Below are 17,981 nucleotides of genomic sequence, written 5' to 3'. Positions count from 1 at the left end.
AATGAAGCTGACAGAAAACACTGTAGGGAAGAGACAGGTAGAACCTTTTTCTCTGAGGGCCCACTGACTCAGAAAAAAATTAGAAGTGCGTACGTAAGTTAAAACAACCTAATTAATTATTCGATTTTTTAATTTAAAAGGGCAGAGGTTTTTGTGTGTTTTCAGAGAAAAATAAAGAGCACCATGATTTAACAGTCATAACACAGAAGTACTCTTGGATTTCCACTTAGACTCTGTTGAGGATAGAGAAAGACATACACACCCAGGAGCAGCTCTTGAGAGAGACGCCTACACCCAGTAGAGGGCGCCACAGTGTGGGGCAGGGTGGACGGGGACACTCGCCCAAGAGTTTGTCCTGTGCTTAGTACTTTGCAAAGATAGCAAGTCAAAGCCACAATGAGGTATCACCTCACACCAATCAGAATGGCCATCGTCACAAAATCTGGAAACAACAAATGTTGGAGAGGGTGTGGAGAAAAGGGAACTCTCCTGCACTGTTGGTGGGACTGTAAGTTGGTACAGCCACTATGGAAAACAACTTGGAGGTTCCTTAAAAAACTACAAATAGAACTACCATATGATCCAGTAATCCCACTCCTGGGCATATACCCAAAGAAAACCATAATCCCAAAAGAAACTTGTACCATCATGTTTATTGCAGCCCTATTTACAATAGCCAGGACATGGAAGCAACCTAAATGCCCATCAACAAATGAATGGATACAGAAGATGTGGCATATATATACAATGGAATATTACTCAGCTATAAAAAGGGATGAGATGGAGCTATATGTAATGAGGTGGATAGAACTACAGTCTGTCATACAGAGTGAAGTAAGTCAGAAAGAGAAGGACAAATATTGTATGCTAACTCACATATACGGAATCTAAAAATGGTACTGATGAACTCAGTGACAAGAACAAGGATGCAGATACAGAGAATGGACTGGAGAACTCGAGGTATGGGAGGGGGCGGGGGGTGAAGGGGAAACTGAGACGAAGCGAGAGAGTAGCACAGACGTATATATACTACCAACTGTAAAACAGTCAGTGGGAAGTTGTTGTATAACAAAGGGAGTCCAACTCGAGGATGGAAGATGCCTTAGAGGACTGGGGCGGGGAGGGTGGGGGGGACTCGAGGGGGGGAGTCAAAAAGGGAGGGAATACGGGGATATGTGTATAAAAACAGATGATTGAACTTGGTGTACCCCCAAAAAAATAATTAAAAAAAAAAAAAAAGAAATGTAAGAGACATGCCCTACTGCTTGCATTCTGATTAGAGTCCTAATACTAACACATTAAAAATAAGTTCGTCGTGCTATATAACAAACTACTACGCTTGCAGTACAAGCTGAGTGTTTTAATAGTTACAGATAAGGCCTGGCATAGTCTGTGACTTTTTTGTAAAATCGTAAGCTTTGTTCTTTAGTCATAGAACAGAAGGGAGAAGACAGCATCCTGCATGAAGGGAACACATGCTTAGAGAATATGAGGTAGTTATAAGTATTGTGTTTCAGGAGCTAGAAAAAGAGATTTCACCTAAATCCGTGTGAATCTTAACATTTAGGAAAAGAGGTTAGATTTGATCTGCAATTAAAAGACAGACTTCTGTGGCATGACCTTGCTACCTTGTAACTGGGAACTGAAAGCTAAATTTCAATTTAAGTGAGAAAGTACAATCTCACATCTTGGTTTCAGAGAACAGATGAAATTCAGTAAAGGACCTTAAGTCCCCCACCATCAAAGGGCTTTAAAGTTGTTTGAATAGCACGATCCTTAGACTTTTTTTTTCATCCCCAGAATACTGTGAAACATTGATGTATTTAATTCTGAAATGCATATCAGATATAGGAGACTGATTTAATAAGATAATGTCAGGTATCAAAGATTTAAGAAAGTGATAGGAGTGGAAATATTAAATTCAAGAAACTCTTTCAAGACAATTTCTCCAGTAAGGTCGGGGGAAATCAGTCTTAATCAGTTTAATTTTGTGGAAAGCAGTGTTTGGTGGGAGCATTGCTTGAAGCTATTGTAAGGGGTGGGGAGAGGTTTCGTCAGAGAAGCATGTATTTCCTGTTTAGCCATTTCAGAAAAACCTTTATGTTAGTATATGATTTTAGGGTAAAGGCTCTCTTAGGCAATACCCTGTTATTCCTTCTTCATTCCACTCCAGTATTTGATTAACATTATTGTTAATCTGAAATGTAAACATGAGTATTTAGAATTACCCTCCTTTCCCAGTTCTTCATTTAGTATCAGTAACAGTAATGTAAAAATAATAATACCGGCCACCACCAGCACCATGTGTGGAGTGCTCACCATAGGCTAGCTAGCATTGCGTGGTCTTCCTTACAGGCGTTCTCCATTTGGTCTGATTTAGCTTAGCTTTTGGAGTTATTTGCAAGCACATTTTTAATGGCCTTAAAAAAAAAAAACACTAAAACTAGACTATCAGTCAGCAATAAACTAGGTTACTGAACCATCAACTGTCTTAGTTTTTTATTGCATTTGAGGCAGTGCCTTGCTGTCATTCTGACCTCACCTTCATCCGCACCACTCTTTGAAGGAGTCGCTTATCAGAGGAAGGGCTGAACAGCTCACTCGTTTCACTCACTTATTCTCTATTAATGACAGGAAGGCAGTTACTTCTGAAATAGAAAAGTCCATATTACTTCACAGTGATCCTTCCTGCTTCTGGAACTGTTGTACATAAATGTTAATATTGGAAAGCAACCATCCCATGCTTCTTTTGCAAGTTGTTATGGCAGTTTTACCACCTCTTTTGAAATACAAACAAAACCTATCTGTTCAAATAGTTAGATAAAATTGGCTGGTTGTTTGAATTAAACCCTTTTAGCTGTTTTTGGCATGACATTGAGTCACAGTTTCCATACTGTCCATGTGTGTAATATACTCCCATCAATAACCTCTCTCATTTTCTGCAGTGATTCTCATTGGGAGGAGTGGGATGGGCGGCTCATGTTAGAATCTATATTGAGTGAAGATGATTCCCTAGAAGAGAACGTGCCCCTTACTTCCCCTTCTCCCTGTGAAGGAACACTGATGTTGCCAGATGATGTTGACACAGCCTTACAGTAAACTTAGCATGATCAAGGAAACAGAGAATGCGGGGTTTGATTAGGTAGAGTCAGTTAAGACTGAATTTAAAATATTAAAGGTCCCCTATCACTGTTTTTGTTTTTAATTAAACAAGGGCTTACATGCTTTAGTATATTGTGTTCTATTCAATTTATAGCCGACTTAAATTGTAGGTGTGAGGGTATGGTTGTATTCCAGTTATCTGTAATTGGTTGTCCTCTGTTTACCTTTAGAATTCAAAAATTACCAATAGCTACAACTTTTATTTTACTATAGGAAAAACAATACCAGTACCTCATGCACACTTCCTTGCTTTTTGTTTCTAATTATTTATGACAGAAAGTAAATGAAATACATGCTTTAATTCCAGATACCAACGGATCAGATAATTCCATCCCAATGGCTTATCTTACATTGGATCATCAACTGCAGGTAAAGGAGCACTTCCTCAGCAAAGTTTACTTTTTTCTTTTTAGAGAAGCTTATCTTTAAAGCTGATGGTTGAGTTCCTGTCTTCATTGTGTATTTGTTCATTTATGCTTTTAGTTCGTCTCCTTAAACTTTTAAAAATTAAGTTGAAATAACTGATTCTCATCAGTTAAGTCAATCAGATTTACAGTTGCCAAAATCATATGTTCCTGTTCTAAGGATCATCTTAAAATACTCATATCTTTTGTTCAAGACTTCCAAGAATAGCATTTTGCTCTTTATTTTTAGTGCATTAAAATGTAAAAGTCGTAAAGCTTATTTCTACTTAATAGTTTGTGTGAAACATTGCTATGTTCATGGAGACTGAAAATGCAAGTAATAGACTTCAGTTGCCTCCTCCTGAGTACAAGAGCTGTAAACATCTTCTGGTATAATAAAGTTTGGCAGCCTGAAATGTAAAACCAGAGGCCAGATGTACTCTAGTCATGGTTTTCTGTAGCAACGAAAGTGTTAAAACAGCACGTGTAAATTTTAGATCTGAGTTAATGCTGACAAAAGGACACTGAGATTTTCTAGGCCTGGTTTAACACTTCTTTTTAAAAGATCATTGCTTTAGTGCTACCAAAATATATCAGTCTCTTTCTTAACTCTCAGCTAGACATTGAGATTTGGTTTAATTCTGTTTTAACGTTCCTGACTTATTTCCAGCCTCTAGCACCATGCCCAAACTCCAAAGAATCCATGGCAGTGTTTGAACAGCATTGTAAAATGGCACAAGAATATATGAAAGTCCAAACGGAAATTGCGTTATTATTACAAAGAAAGTAAGTTATCTTTTATGAATAAAAATAAATCATTAGTGTTTTGAGTTTAAAATGTGTTAAGGTGCAATATAGTTTAAAGACATGAAAACTATAATTTTTAGAATTAGTAAGCGTATTTCTAATGTGGAGATTTTCTGTATGTTTACATTTTAAGCACCCTTTGGCTAATTTTCCCTGCAAAACTCATCTCTTTTGACTATATCTTACTACATTAGGAGAAATATAACTAAGGGAAATAAACTAGTGTTCATAACCATGTGTTTTATGTTCTCAGAATTTTGAAGTGAAAAGCTTCAAAATAAATCAAAATAATTTGGATTTATTGTTTCCTTGGACAAAGGTAAAATAATTTGATTTACTAATGTTCAGTTGTGCTTTATCTTAGAAACATATTTGTAGATATATTCTTTCCAGGTGTATGTTTAGGAGAGTAGAATTACTTATTAGAGGGCTCCATTTCATATCTATGAGTGTTTTTCTAGGGAGTTTCGTACTCACACATGTTTTTCTGGGAGATACAGAGACTGCTTTCCTCCCCCCTTTTAAAGAAATACAGTTCCATTGCCATACTTCTCTATTTGAGATTCTTAAAAAAAAACAATATTTCAGTTTTCTTAAACATGATCTTCGTGAAATACCTATGAAGCTTATTTATGGTGGTACTTCCAAAAGCCAGGGCGGGGGGGAAGGGGATAGTTTTTTTTATTACAATTTACTAATACAGTGATTTAGATGAATTCAACTTTATATTTTAAAGGCTAATAGATTAAATATTGGAGTTTGCAAACTGTAGAGCTAATTATGGAACTTTATGTCACTTTATGTTAAGAAAAAAAAAATCTGTATTTCTTAGGTCACATATTTAACCTGTACTTTTTTCATACTTTAATCATTTGAAAGAAGAGTTCTATGCTGGAGAAAAACAAATGATGAAGTGTGCTGTAAAAAAAAATAGTTCTAGTCAATCTTAAATACTTTTTTTTCTCTAAGAACTTTTATTAAGATACAGTTGACATACAGTACAGTAAACTGCATGTATTTAAAATGTATAATTTGATATTTTTTTCTTATTAGTAATGTAAATATTTACTTTAAATAAGAAATGTTACTAGTAAATTTTTGTTTGAGGGTTTTTCATTAATTATTCACTTTTTTCCAGTGGCCTCACGTTAGGAGCTAATACATATTATCCCCCAAATAAAAGGCACTTAACCAAGTTTATCAGGCTGTAAAAGACTCCGGTTTTTCCCAAAAATGTTTGCAAGAGTGAGTGGTTTAAAAGTGGTACTTTTTATTCTTCTCATTATTTTAAAATAGGAAAGAGATTTAAGTTGGAGAGCACCTATTTTAATTAGCTTGCAAATGTTCTGTTAGCTGCCACTTTGCACTGTAGTTAAATAGGATTGTGACTTCAGAATATGAATGTGAATATGTGAGTGTAAAAGTAGAATGTGAATGATTAAAACTTCAAGTGTTATTTTCAAGTATAGCCAGATAAAGCCCTGCCCAGCCTTTCTTCTTCTTTCCTGCACAAAAGGGATACCAATTGAAATTTTCTGCAACTTTTAGTGTACCATTTTATCTGTTTTCACTACTTACCTAAGTACAGCTGCTTTTTAAAAGGATTGTGATATTTGCATGGTTTCTCCAGAAGAGTGGATAGCTTCCATTCCTGCCCATAGTTACACTTGAGTAGTGTACCTAAGATGCATAATGATAGACCCAGAAAAAAAATTCTAATTGAGCTTCTATCATCAGCTGTTAAGGTATGAATATTTCCATCCTGTATAATATGTGATATTTGTTTTTAGGCAAGAACTAGTTGCAGAACTGGACCAGGATGAAAAGGACCAGCAAAATACATCTCGTCTGGTACAGGAACATAAAAAGCTTTTAGATGAAAATAAAAGCCTTTCTACTTACTATCAGCAATGCAAAAAACAACTAGAGGTCATCAGGAGTCAGCAGCAAAAACGACAAGGCACTTCATGATTTTCTGGGACCGTTAAACTTTAAAATATGCAAAGAAAGACTTTTTTTTTTTAAGGAAAGAAAAACCCTTATAATGACAATTCATGAGTGTTAGCTTTTTGGCGTGTTCTGAATGCCAGTTGCCTATATTTGCTGCATTTGTTGCATCGTTTATTTTCCATTTCTCATGGTGGACATGCAATTCAACTGTCTCCTTACGTAACATGGGGGCATCTGTACTTGAATAAGCAGCAGTTCTCAACTTCAGAACAGATGCAGTGAACCGTGGCTGTGTATGCATGCTCGTTGTGTGAAGGCTAGCCTAACAAAGGGGTATCCAACTAGCTGCTATGAGCAAACATCGTCTTTTTTTCGAGGTGGAACCTCAAGAATGATTTTGTTCTTGTATCTCATCTCAAAAAACCAATAATTTTTTTTTTTCCCAAAAGATGGTATATACCAAGTTGAAGACAGGGTATTATAAATCTAGAATAATTGGTGGTACATTATAGAAATGCAAAACCTTTAGGGATCGTTGAGAGTGAGGGCTTTGATGCCAGCATCCTTGGATCAGTACTGAATTTATCCATGAAATATTTAAAGGTAAGTGGTGGTTGCTGTATTTAATAGAAGCATATTTCAGTAGACTAAAATTTGACTATGATACATTGAACAAAATGGAACCCTTTTTTTTAAAGGTATAAAGATTTTTAATTCTGTGATTGCGTGTATGTGCTGCAACTGTAAAGCTTTTGTGACTCTAATATTAATATCCCTTAAATGAAATTAAAAGGCAAATGAACGTGATCCAGCTTAAATGATCATTCCTTCCTGCAATGATTATTGGATTGTTTTACCATCTATTTGGAAAACTGAAGAGAAATAATGGAAAATGGAAATAATTGCTCCAGCTAAAAGGCTTGGGCCTAGATTTCTTTCACAGTACCAAATGAGTAAAAAACATGGCAGATCAGGACAGGTTAGTGAGGACGTTAAAGGAGTAAATCTAAATTCATCGAGTATCCTATTTATCAGTACTGGAATAATTGATTTTCCTTGCAAGCCCATCCTAGGATGCCTGCTGCCTTTCAACACTTTTAAAGGAATTTCACTTATAAAGAGAAAATTTATATTGTTAACAGTAACTTTTTACCAACTTTGAAAATAAAAGTAATAATAAAACTTCATTGAAGTAATAGACTATATAAGCTCTATTTTTTCAGTTGGTATTAAAATAAATTACATTTTGATGCCGATGCAAGGTGTCTTTTAAATAGGGATGTAATCAACCTCATTTTTATAGCATTAATGTTTTATGAAGGGAAAATTAAAAATGAAAGCATAATTGCTGTGATTATTAGAATTATATCGTGATTGTATTGTAGTTTTGCTCTATTTCAGATAAGCAAGTTGATCTAAGAAGTTATCAAAACTATTCTTAAAAGTACTAAAGCAGGTAACTTTTTCTCCCATTATCTTTTCCTCTTCCCACTGAGTTTTATAGTGTATTCCTTGTGTACACAAGCAATAAAGGTAAAGGACAGTTTGTACTAAACTGTGTCATTTCTAGCTTCTTCAGAATCTCATTAAAAAGTTTCTGGTAAATAAATATCAGCCATCACTTCATTTAAATAAAAGGAGGGTTTTCATTCCCAAGTAATTTAATTACCTAGCTGACAGTGATATTAGGCTTAATAGTAAAATAAAATTGGCCCAGAAAATAACTGTAAGGAAAAGCTTCACTCTTCCAAAGTAGTGCTACTTTCTGTACATCTGTCACTCCACCAAAAGGGACCTAGTCAGTGTTGAGAGACTTTTTGAATTATCCCGGAGCATGAGATAGCCAAGCGTGGTTGCTGAGGCTGAACGTTTCCATTAGAGTTTAGCATTATAGATTTCAGATTTCATTTCTGGTCATGGATGTGTTTTTGCCGTACATTACACACTTACAGGGAAAGTTCATTGTTGTTATTATGCATCATGCAATCATTTCATAAAAATAACCCAAATAGGTAAATGGAAGAAAATAGTAGTTTAAGTCATGATGCCAAATGCAGAAAAGGCTGTTGAACACTTGCTTGTTTGTTTACAATATGTTCCTGGGGATTTTCACTGCTGTGGTTGTCCGGACACTCAAGTGCAATTCAGCCTTACTTGGTCTTTAAGTGCTTGCGTTGCCAAGCTCCCATTTTTTAAGTCCTTATTATCCTTGCTGATGGGAGAAAAGGATAACACGGATAATGAAAATCCACAGCCATTTTCATCAGTGTTCTCACCCATCAACTCTTCAGAGAAGTTAACAGGGAGCCAAATCTGCCGTTAATTCTGTTTTTACCATTTATTCTAACCCTCGTTTTTTGGGGGGTGGGAAGAGCAAACAAGCAAGTACCTAAAAGGCCCCAGCGTGAAATATTCACAAACAATCCTTGAATAAGCCCTAATCACATCTTATTTTTGCCTCCAGGGAAAGAAAACAAAGCTTTTATCTAACTTACAGGGAAATACTCCTCAGCAGTAAAAATAGCTTTTTTTGAGTCAAATAAAAATCAGTTAAGAATATTTACCTTATAGCAACATAGCATATCAAAGAGGTCTGTTTAAAAGTTGTTTACAAATGTTTGACTATTTTTGCTGAAGTATTTTAGAGCATTAAATGTCTTTTTTCCTCCAAGTTTCTTTTATGTTCCTAGTTTCAGCTCCTGCCTATAGCCAGAGATCACAGGCCTTCCCTGTGAAACTTTTGTTTCTTTCTGTGTGTGTGGTTTTCAGCGGTCAGCTCCTCTCTTCAAGTGGTAGGAAGTTCTACTTCTGTCATTCAGAACATTTTATGTAAAATGATGTAATGCAGAAATCTTTGTGCATACTGTATAATTGAAGGAAGCTTTTTAGATTTATTTTTGTTTGTAATAAAATTCAGATTGTTATTCTAAACTTGGTCATGGAAATGGTGAATGATTTATATCAGCAAATGAGCTGTGAGGTGTTCTGCTCCAACAGCATGTTTACCTTATACAAAATCGAATAAAAACTGAAAAGCCGGTAACCCTAATAGTCGGTGCTGTTGTAACATTATCATGATTTTTGAGAGGCTGGGTGATGGCTACATCATTTCCTCCAGTTCAGATTTTTGGTTAAATGGATTCTCTTCACAATTTCATTGAATCCTGATTTGTGTGAAGTATAGCACAGTGTACATCACTACACTTCTGCTCACTCGAAACCTGATTTCTTGTAGTCTGAGTTACATTAAGCATTTCATTGCTTTATCAACCTGCGAGCCCTCTAACCTACACATACGTGCACACACACATTCTTATAAACTCTGCCTTCACTTCAGCAAATACATCCCGCTTACTCACTGATTCTTCAGCAAATATTTATTGGGCTCCTGTGATAAGCCAAGCTGCTGTGGCTAATGCCAAGCGACACGTCCATTTCAGTCACGTGGTAGTTAGATGGTGTTCCCATTTCACAGGTGGGAAAATCGTCTCCTAAAGGTTAAGACTTGTGCCTGAGTCTGCTTTTCCATCATCATCTGTTTTCATCAGAATCACATGCCTGGAGACTCTGCGGCCACTATCAGCCCATGTGAAGGAAAATTGAGTGGGAGACGAAGGGGAATGTGAGGTAACTTTGAACTTGCAGGCACAGGGACTTTGTGACCACTATAGACAGCAACAAAGCCAACTCTGAGAACCCACGTGTGTCTTTTAAACCCAAGTCTGTTCTAAACTACTTTGTTGTGCTATGATTTAAAATGCTTACTGAGTTCCAAGAAGCTTCAGCTTTTTCATTCACTTATTTGATGGGTGGGGTATCTTCAGTCTTCTGCCCCAAGCCCCACCCCCTACCCCCCCACACACACACACCTGAAAGATGTGTGAAAAATGGAAATACAGGCCATGGGGTTGTGAGGCTTGGTCTTTGAACTCATTCTCCACTCTACTGGAAAGTGAGCATTAACCCAGGTTTTTTCATTTTTGGTTTGTGTTTGTTTTGTTTTCTGCCCCTTTTGGTGAGGGGAGGTCTTATTAAAGAATAATTGGGGTATAGTTTTTATACAGTAAACTGCATCCATTTGAAGAGTGCAGTGCATCAAGTTTTGACATATGTATACACTTGGGAAACCAGCCAGCAGCCAAGATCCTGATCATTTCCGTCACCTCCAAAAGTTCTCTCATCTCTTACAATCTGTCCCTCCCTTCACTCCAAGCCCCAGATGCTGGTCTGCTCTCTTAACAGTATAAGATAGTTCGCATTTTCTAGAATTTTACTTAAATGATACAATATGTACTTTATTTTAAAGCTTGTTTCTCCTCTCAAAGAGTTGTTTTAATTCCTTTGAGAGGAATTTTCTTTTAATTACGCCATATTTAGTGATGCTTGAAAATGCTTCAGTATCAGTTTTTGAGGAAAAATGTAGGTTTTAGGAGGCTGTAGGTATGTCCAGTATGGCCTCCTTGGTTGTGCAGTGTTACCATCTTCTGAAACATTTAAGATCACTTTATTGTTAGAAATGTGAATGCACGTGGCAAGTGACATTAGTAAGTACTTGGTGGTTTTCAGCAAATAGGCTTGATAGGTGTAGTTCTAAGTTTTGGTTTTTTGGTGTTTGTTTTAGGTTGTAGCTGCTTTTTGCTTGCTCAAAAAAGGGAAAATTAGGTTGATTACACCACAGAACAGTATGCAGAAAAACATTTTAAATAACAATGAAAACAATTTTCTTTTAAAAGTATTTGTTATGGTATCTCATGCAGGTGCTATCAGTGGTCCTACCTGGTATAGTGGCGCCCATGGAAGTAAGTAAGATTGCACTGGCGGAGTGTACACTGCTTACCGCCAGGACCTATACTCCTTTTCCATCAACAACTAATCACTGCTCTCAGAGCATCTTATGCCGCTGCCACGAGGTCCCTCTAAAACTTAAACTTGTGTTTAAATAACCTGCCCTTCATGTCAGTTTTTTCAGTGAAGCTTTTCTAAGAAACAAATGGTTATTTGACTTTATCTGTGTTTCACAGTGCTTTTCCAAAGAGTGAAATGCATTCTTTATTTTGTAATTTAATGGTCAGTGACATCTTATAAATGTCATATGGCAGCAGGATAATTGCCTTGAAGGCACCAGAAATTACTGAGCAAATGCTGAATATTTATCTTCTGAAAAGCAAAAGTAATTCACAAAATGAAATTACCTTTCAGCCTTGTTGCTCGTTTCTCTTTGTGGATACCTGCCTCCTCTTTAGTTATCACAGGAATGACTATATTAGGCATTGATGGATACATTTACTAAATTCAAATTAGAGAAGAAACCTGAAAATGGGTGTAACATTTTTTATGATTGAAGGAACAATGGTGATACTCCTCATCACACACTCTGGAACCCTTCTGACTTTTAATCAGTTTCCCACAAAAATACTTAACTAAATATCCACCTAAAATGTGATCAGCATAAAGGACAGGGAGAAAGCTCGAGAGATGCCTTAGTTTTAAAGCTACTTCAGCTTTTTCTCACGTTTACGAGGCATCAGCTGAGTCTGCTTTTCACAGTGTTAGCTGTGCCAACTCTAACCGTTAAAGCTACATGATACTAACTTAAGGGACTCTTAAAATCAACAGAAATCACGTGCAACAGTCCCCTCCTTATCCGCAGGGAATGTGTTCCACGACCCCCAGTGGATGCCTGAAACTGGGGATACTATTGAATCCTTTTTTTCTTATGTGTACATACCTGTCACAAAATTTACTTTATAAATTATGCACAGTAAGATATTAACAGCAATAACTAATAATAAAACAATTATAACAGTATACAGTAACAAAAGTGAATGTGGCCTTATTTTACAACTTTAATGCTTTTCCATCTTAACTGTGCACCTACCATGCAAGCACGAATTTCTTTTTCCTTCTTTATAATTTCACAGATAGATTTGTTCCTACCATAGATCTTAGCAACCTCAGCATATGATTTTTTTGCCTTACTAAGTTAAGAAGTTTCCCCCTTTTCACATAAAGGAAGCACTTTACGGCTTCTCTTTGGCATATCCGAATTTCCAGCGTCACTACTCTTGCGCTTTGGGGCCATTATTAAGTAAAATAAGGGTCCCTTGGACACAAGTACTGCAATACCCAACAGTCAATCTGACAAAGGACTAAGGGCACAGAGGCTACACTGGAAGGATAGGTGACTCGGGTCCCCAGTGGGACAGCACAGAATTTCATCACGCTGCTCAGAATTGGCTTAAAGTTTAAAACTTATGAATTGTTTATTTCTGAAATTTCCTATTTAATATTTTGGGGCTGTGGTTGACTTCTGGTACCTGAAACCAGGAAAGCAAAACCGTGGGTCAGAGGGGAATGCTGGTCATCTTTGGGCAGGTCTATAAAGCAAAAATACAGGAAATCTGCATTTAATTTCTTCCCTTGCCTACATAAGCTAGTAGCTGAGCCAGTTTTGCTGCCTGAAACGTCTAAGCATTGCTATAATTGTTCCTTGGAACTTCATTTAGGCTCCAAACAACCTGCCATTCCCCTTAAATAACAGCCTGTCGCATTGACAGATGCGGAGGTGGTTGGTCGGTGTGAGCAGGTTTCGGCAGACTCTTCACGCGAGAGCATAAGGCACATTCACTAACGTGGAACAGTCACATGTGCCCCCAGACACAGTGCTTTGGCTCTTCAGGACAAAAAAGGTCTTATTTCACACTTAAAAATAGCCAAATGGGACTTAAATATTTGTTACTTAAACGATTTCCTTCACCACCTTTGTCCCAAATCCTCTTATTCTGCTGGCCGTTAGGATTGAGACATTTTATTATCCATTAAAACATGGTGGTTCATCCCACAACACTCACCAAACTGACTTCAAGAACACATGGATATGCTTCTTTAACTTTTCCTTGGTGAATAGCCATCTAATTTTTTAAGTTTTTTTTTTTTTTTGGGTGGGGGAAGAAAAGGAGGAAAAAGAAAAGAGCTGAAGTAATAGGGACAAGGTCAGACTATTTACTTACATAACAGTCTCCAGTTTGTATTACTCGTAATTCCGAGGTAGGCATGCCAGCTATAGATGTAGTGGTGATAAGTACATTTCTGCTTTCTCTTACATCAGCATTCATCAAATTGCTCCTGGAGGCAGGGAAGACACTGCAGTCATCCAGTGAGCTTTGCCTTGGAGTCTGGAAACAGGAGGGTGACTGTGTGAGGGCTGGCAAAGACCCGGGAGGCGGACTGGCTCTGGTCCTGGCTGGATGCCACCTGGCTGTTGGGAGACCCTTGGGAGAGTTAGGAGGCTGCGCCCCAAGTTTCTTCATTGGTAAACACAGGAATGGCCTAAATCTAATTCTGAATGCCTGTAATCTCGGTATTGAGTATTACCTTCTCTGTTCTCTGCTAGAGGTGATTCATATTTCCTGTCACATTACACCTCAGGTGTTGATGGTGAGAGAAGAACCATTCACCATGTTGGGGGAAAATAGAATTGAACGTGTATTTGTGGATTCCTTCTTTCAGAAAAGATTCTAAATCCCCTGATTTACAGTCACACCAGTGTTAGCATAAATTCTTCGCAATTCTTTGAAAAATGTTGGCTTTGATTTAGGATCAGTAAACGTTCTGGGAAAAAAACTAAAAGCCAAGCTCCACATGGAAGACCTAGGACTGTAGAGAGAGTCCTGGATTGGGGGCCAATTACTGTTGCTCCACTCCGAGGGATGCATTTGCAAGCTCAGCACAATGGGAAGAGTCTCGCTCAGTAAAATGGCACGATGATAGATAGCATTCCCAGATGCAACATGTGACCCATTGTAAGTCTTGCTGAATTAAACCTGAGGGACGCTGAGAGAAAAAGCTGCCTCCAAACATAAGTGGAAATTGAACTTAATACTCTAATCACCATAAATTGTAGTGATTATTTGTGTAAAACCATAAATGTACACTATGACTAAATGAGTCATTTACAGAATATCCTTTCAGTTATTAACTTGGCATAAATACTAATCCCTAAAGATTAAGTTGAACACTAATCACTTGGAGCATTCAAGGACCTTTTGTAATCCGAGTATCGTATTTACATATGGTAATTTCCCCCGTGGTAGCTGAGTAGGGCGGCTCACTGCTCTGTAAGCAGTAATGTGCGACAGGATGCTGTAACCAGGAACAGGGTTTTCATCTCTTCTCCCAACCCCTCCCCCTTCACTCCCAATTTGAGCTTAATTAAAACTCCTCAGAACTTGCCTCTGCTTAACAAGAGACCAGAACCAGCCCTGAAATGCTGACACCGCCTCTACTTCTGCCTGCTCGGTCAGCTCATTAAGGGTCATGGTTGGAGAGCCCACCCACAGCCGCCTGGCCACAAGTCGGAAGGCAGGAACTCTCAGAGCAAAGAACACACCTCAGCAAGGAAATCAACAATGTGCCTGACTTTTAAAATGAATTTTTAAAGGTGAATTTTAATTTTTTAAGGTAATATGCACACATAGCCTTAAATCAAATTTTTCTTCTGCGAAAAATGAACAGCGGCCTCCCCACCCTCTGCTGTCAACCCGTTCTAAATATTTGCCCCACATTTGTAAATAATATGTTGTGCTGCTATTTCTTGATTTATCAAATTTGCACACCAAAATTCTGACTTCTTATTGCGGTCACGGAGGATTTAGCTAGTTTACACACACGTCTCTCAATTTCCCTTACTTTTTTATCCCAACATAGCAGATCACAATTTTATTTTTTTTATTGGAATATAATTGCTTTACACTCTTGTACCAGTTTTTGAGGTACACCAAGGTCAATAATCTGTATTTATACACATATTCCCGTATTCCCCCCCTCTCTCAACTCCCCCCCATCCTCCCCATCCCAGTCCTCCAAGGCATCATCCATCATCGAGTTGAACTCCCTTTGTTATACAGCAACTTCCCACTGGCTATCTATTTTACAGTTCGTAGTATATATATGTCTATGCTACTCTCTCACTTTGTCTCAGCTTCCCCTTCACCCCCCGCCCCCCCAAACCTCGAGATCTCCAGTCCATTCTCTGCATCTGCGTCCTTATTCTTGTCTTGTCACTGAGTTCATCAGTACCATTTTTAGATTCCATATATATAAGTTAGCATACAATATTTGTCTTTCTCTTTCTGACTTACTTCACGCTGTATGACAGACTCTAGGTCTAGCCACCTCATTACATATAGCTCCATCTCATTCCTTTTTATAGCTGAGTAATATTCCATTGTATATATATGCCACATCTTTATCCATTCAGATTAAATCAGCCAATATTACATTATTATGACTATGTAACTAGTGTTCACTGCTGCACCAAGTAAAGTATGGCTACACTTGTATCGCCTATCTCTGAAGATCGTTTCTTCTAGTACTTTTTTCATTTGCCTATAGATTTATCACCTTTTAAAATAAATGCTTCAAACAGATGTATCACACACACCCATCAATAATTTTTCATATTCTCAAGCACAGTTACAGATCCTTTTCCCTGTGGAGCCATCATACTCCCTGCCCAGCTCAGCTCCTCCAGCTCCGGTTCAGGCTCGGTGCTCTCCAGGCCAGTGCTGAGCTGTCATCCTGTGACCCCCCCTTCGCTGCTTTCCTGGGCTGCATCCCTCTCTCCTGGACTTCATGTCTGTCTGTTTCATGGTTTACTCCCTGGTTTTACTGAAGTATATTATCCAGCACCTTCAGAAAGTGCACAAGCGAGAAATGAAACTTTTTGATTCATTCTGTGTCTGAAAGCGCCCAGTGGCCCATGTATTTCTCCCTGAGGTGCACCCTTTTCTGTAATCTGCATCCCCAGAAGACTGAGGACCTGCAGGTCAGAGGGCCCTAAAACATCCCTCTCGCTCAACTGTTTTCTGGACCATTTTCAGCTGGAAGAATGGATCATCTCAGCATTCAGGGGTCCCCACTCTTAGCAGATAAGGGAAATTCTTCCTGCCTTATAGTTACATACTTCTTTTTTTATTATATCCTTAGGCTTTTTCTGTCCAAGGAATGGATTGGGGTAAGGGGAGGGACTAGGCATAAAAATTCAACTGCCTGAAATTGACTCTCCTTGGCCTAGGAGGGCTCTTGGCAGTTTTCAAAGATAAGGAGTGCAGGGTAGTATTCTCTCGGGCTGCCACTCGTCCAGCCATCTGTGCCCCACCTCCCTGTGGGCCATGCGTTGTGCGGGCTCCGATGCAAAACACCTGACCCTAGAGGGTCAGGATTGGCCAGTCTCAGAGAGACGAGTGAGCTGTAAACCTATGAGGACATCAATACCATTGTTTCCTAAAGAAGCCAAAGCAATTTAAGGCACTTCTGACAAGGAAGAGGGAAAGGGTTTCTAGGGTGCTGCTCAAATTAAGGGGAAAGAGGAGGAAAAAGATTTATGTAAAACAGATTTCCAGTAATCACTGTCCCTACCATGCTTCTCCCTTGCCTTCCTCCTATAGAACCTGGAAACTCGAGATTCGCATTTCAAGCTCTTGTTACCGCTTGGGTTGGCTGAGTGACTTACATAAGGCCAATGGGCAGTGCAGGGAAGACTGCTGGGGGGCTTCCGAAAACGCAGTCTCTTTTTTTTTTTTTAAGAGTCATTTTATTATTTATTTATTTATTTGTTTATTTTTGGTTCTGTTGGGTCTTCATTGCTACACGTGGGCTTTCTCTGGTTGTGGAGAGCAAGGGCTACTCTTCATTGAGGTGCACGGGCTCCTCATTGTGGTGGCTTCTCTCGTTGCAGAGCATGAGCTCTAGGCTCATGGGCTTCAGTAGTTGTGGCACTAGGGCTCAGTAGTTGTGGCTCGAGAGCTCTAGAGCACAGGCTCAGTAGTTCTGGTGCACAGGCTTAGTTGCTCTGTGGCATGTGGGATCTTCCTGGACCAGGACTCGAACCTGTGTCCCCTGCATTGGCAGGCAGATTCTTAACGACTGTGCCACCAGGGAAGCCTGCCTTCTCTTTCCAGACAGACAGAGGCTTGGAAGGAAGAAGGCTTTTGCTCCCATCTGTCCTTCATGCATAGGACCCATTGTGAGGACCTAATACTATACATCAAGGCATCCTGTGACAATGGTGACAGAGAGCCCACACGTCAGGACGATGGAGTTGAGGATGGGAATGACCTTGATAGGTTGCCCCCCCAGCCCTGAGATCACACTCTGCAGACAGAAGCAATAAATGTCCCTATGCAATAAGCCACAGCAACTCGCATTTTCAGCCACTGGCAGCTGAAGAAAGCCTGCCTAAATGATGCCTGCATAGCTTTTCCTATGACCACGCTCAACCATGCTCCTCCATGCCACTCAGCTCAGTCCTGCCCACAGACAGGGAGTGTGAGCTACTCAGGGACTCAACATCAGGGCCCACTTACTGTTTCTGTGGTTCTGAGCTTGTGCCCTAGTAGGAGGACAGCTTCCCCTTAGGGCTGGATTCCTGCCTTGATCTTGGCCACTGTAGACCCTATTCCCCCCATGGAATCCTGTTAGCTGCCAACCCTAGCTTCTTGAGCTGGCCAGTTCCTACTTATCTGACATCCAAATACGGTCTGTTCCCAGATGCCCCGTTTTGTAGCTCATGACACCCTGTCACCTCTTGCTGGAACTTTCCAAGGTCAGCTACTGAATGGCCCCACAGTTACTTTCTACTGTTCACCTTGCTCTCTG

The 17,981-nt window shown here is 39.0% G+C and overlaps 1 protein-coding gene across 2 annotated transcripts in view; it reads left to right on the top strand.

Moving 5' to 3' along the window:
* MAP3K7 (mitogen-activated protein kinase kinase kinase 7) overlaps positions 1 to 9,363 on the top strand; it is a 65,328-nt gene extending 55,965 nt beyond the window's left edge. For both annotated transcript variants that reach the window (XM_057738748.1, XM_057738747.1), the window contains 3 exons: positions 3,470 to 3,531; positions 4,237 to 4,352; positions 6,164 to 9,363. In XM_057738748.1, coding sequence (XP_057594731.1) covers positions 3,470 to 3,531; positions 4,237 to 4,352; positions 6,164 to 6,344 — 359 coding nt within the window. In that variant the 3' untranslated portion in view covers positions 6,345 to 9,363. The remainder of the gene's footprint in view (positions 1 to 3,469; positions 3,532 to 4,236; positions 4,353 to 6,163) is intronic.
* Positions 9,364 to 17,981: the final 8,618 nt, after the last annotated feature.

Source organism: Hippopotamus amphibius, chromosome 6 (assembly GCF_030028045.1).
Source record: "Hippopotamus amphibius kiboko isolate mHipAmp2 chromosome 6, mHipAmp2.hap2, whole genome shotgun sequence".
NCBI classification, from domain to species: domain Eukaryota; kingdom Metazoa; phylum Chordata; class Mammalia; order Artiodactyla; family Hippopotamidae; genus Hippopotamus; species Hippopotamus amphibius.
Note: the sequence above shows the minus strand (reverse complement) of the source record. Positions and strands in the feature narration are given on the sequence as shown.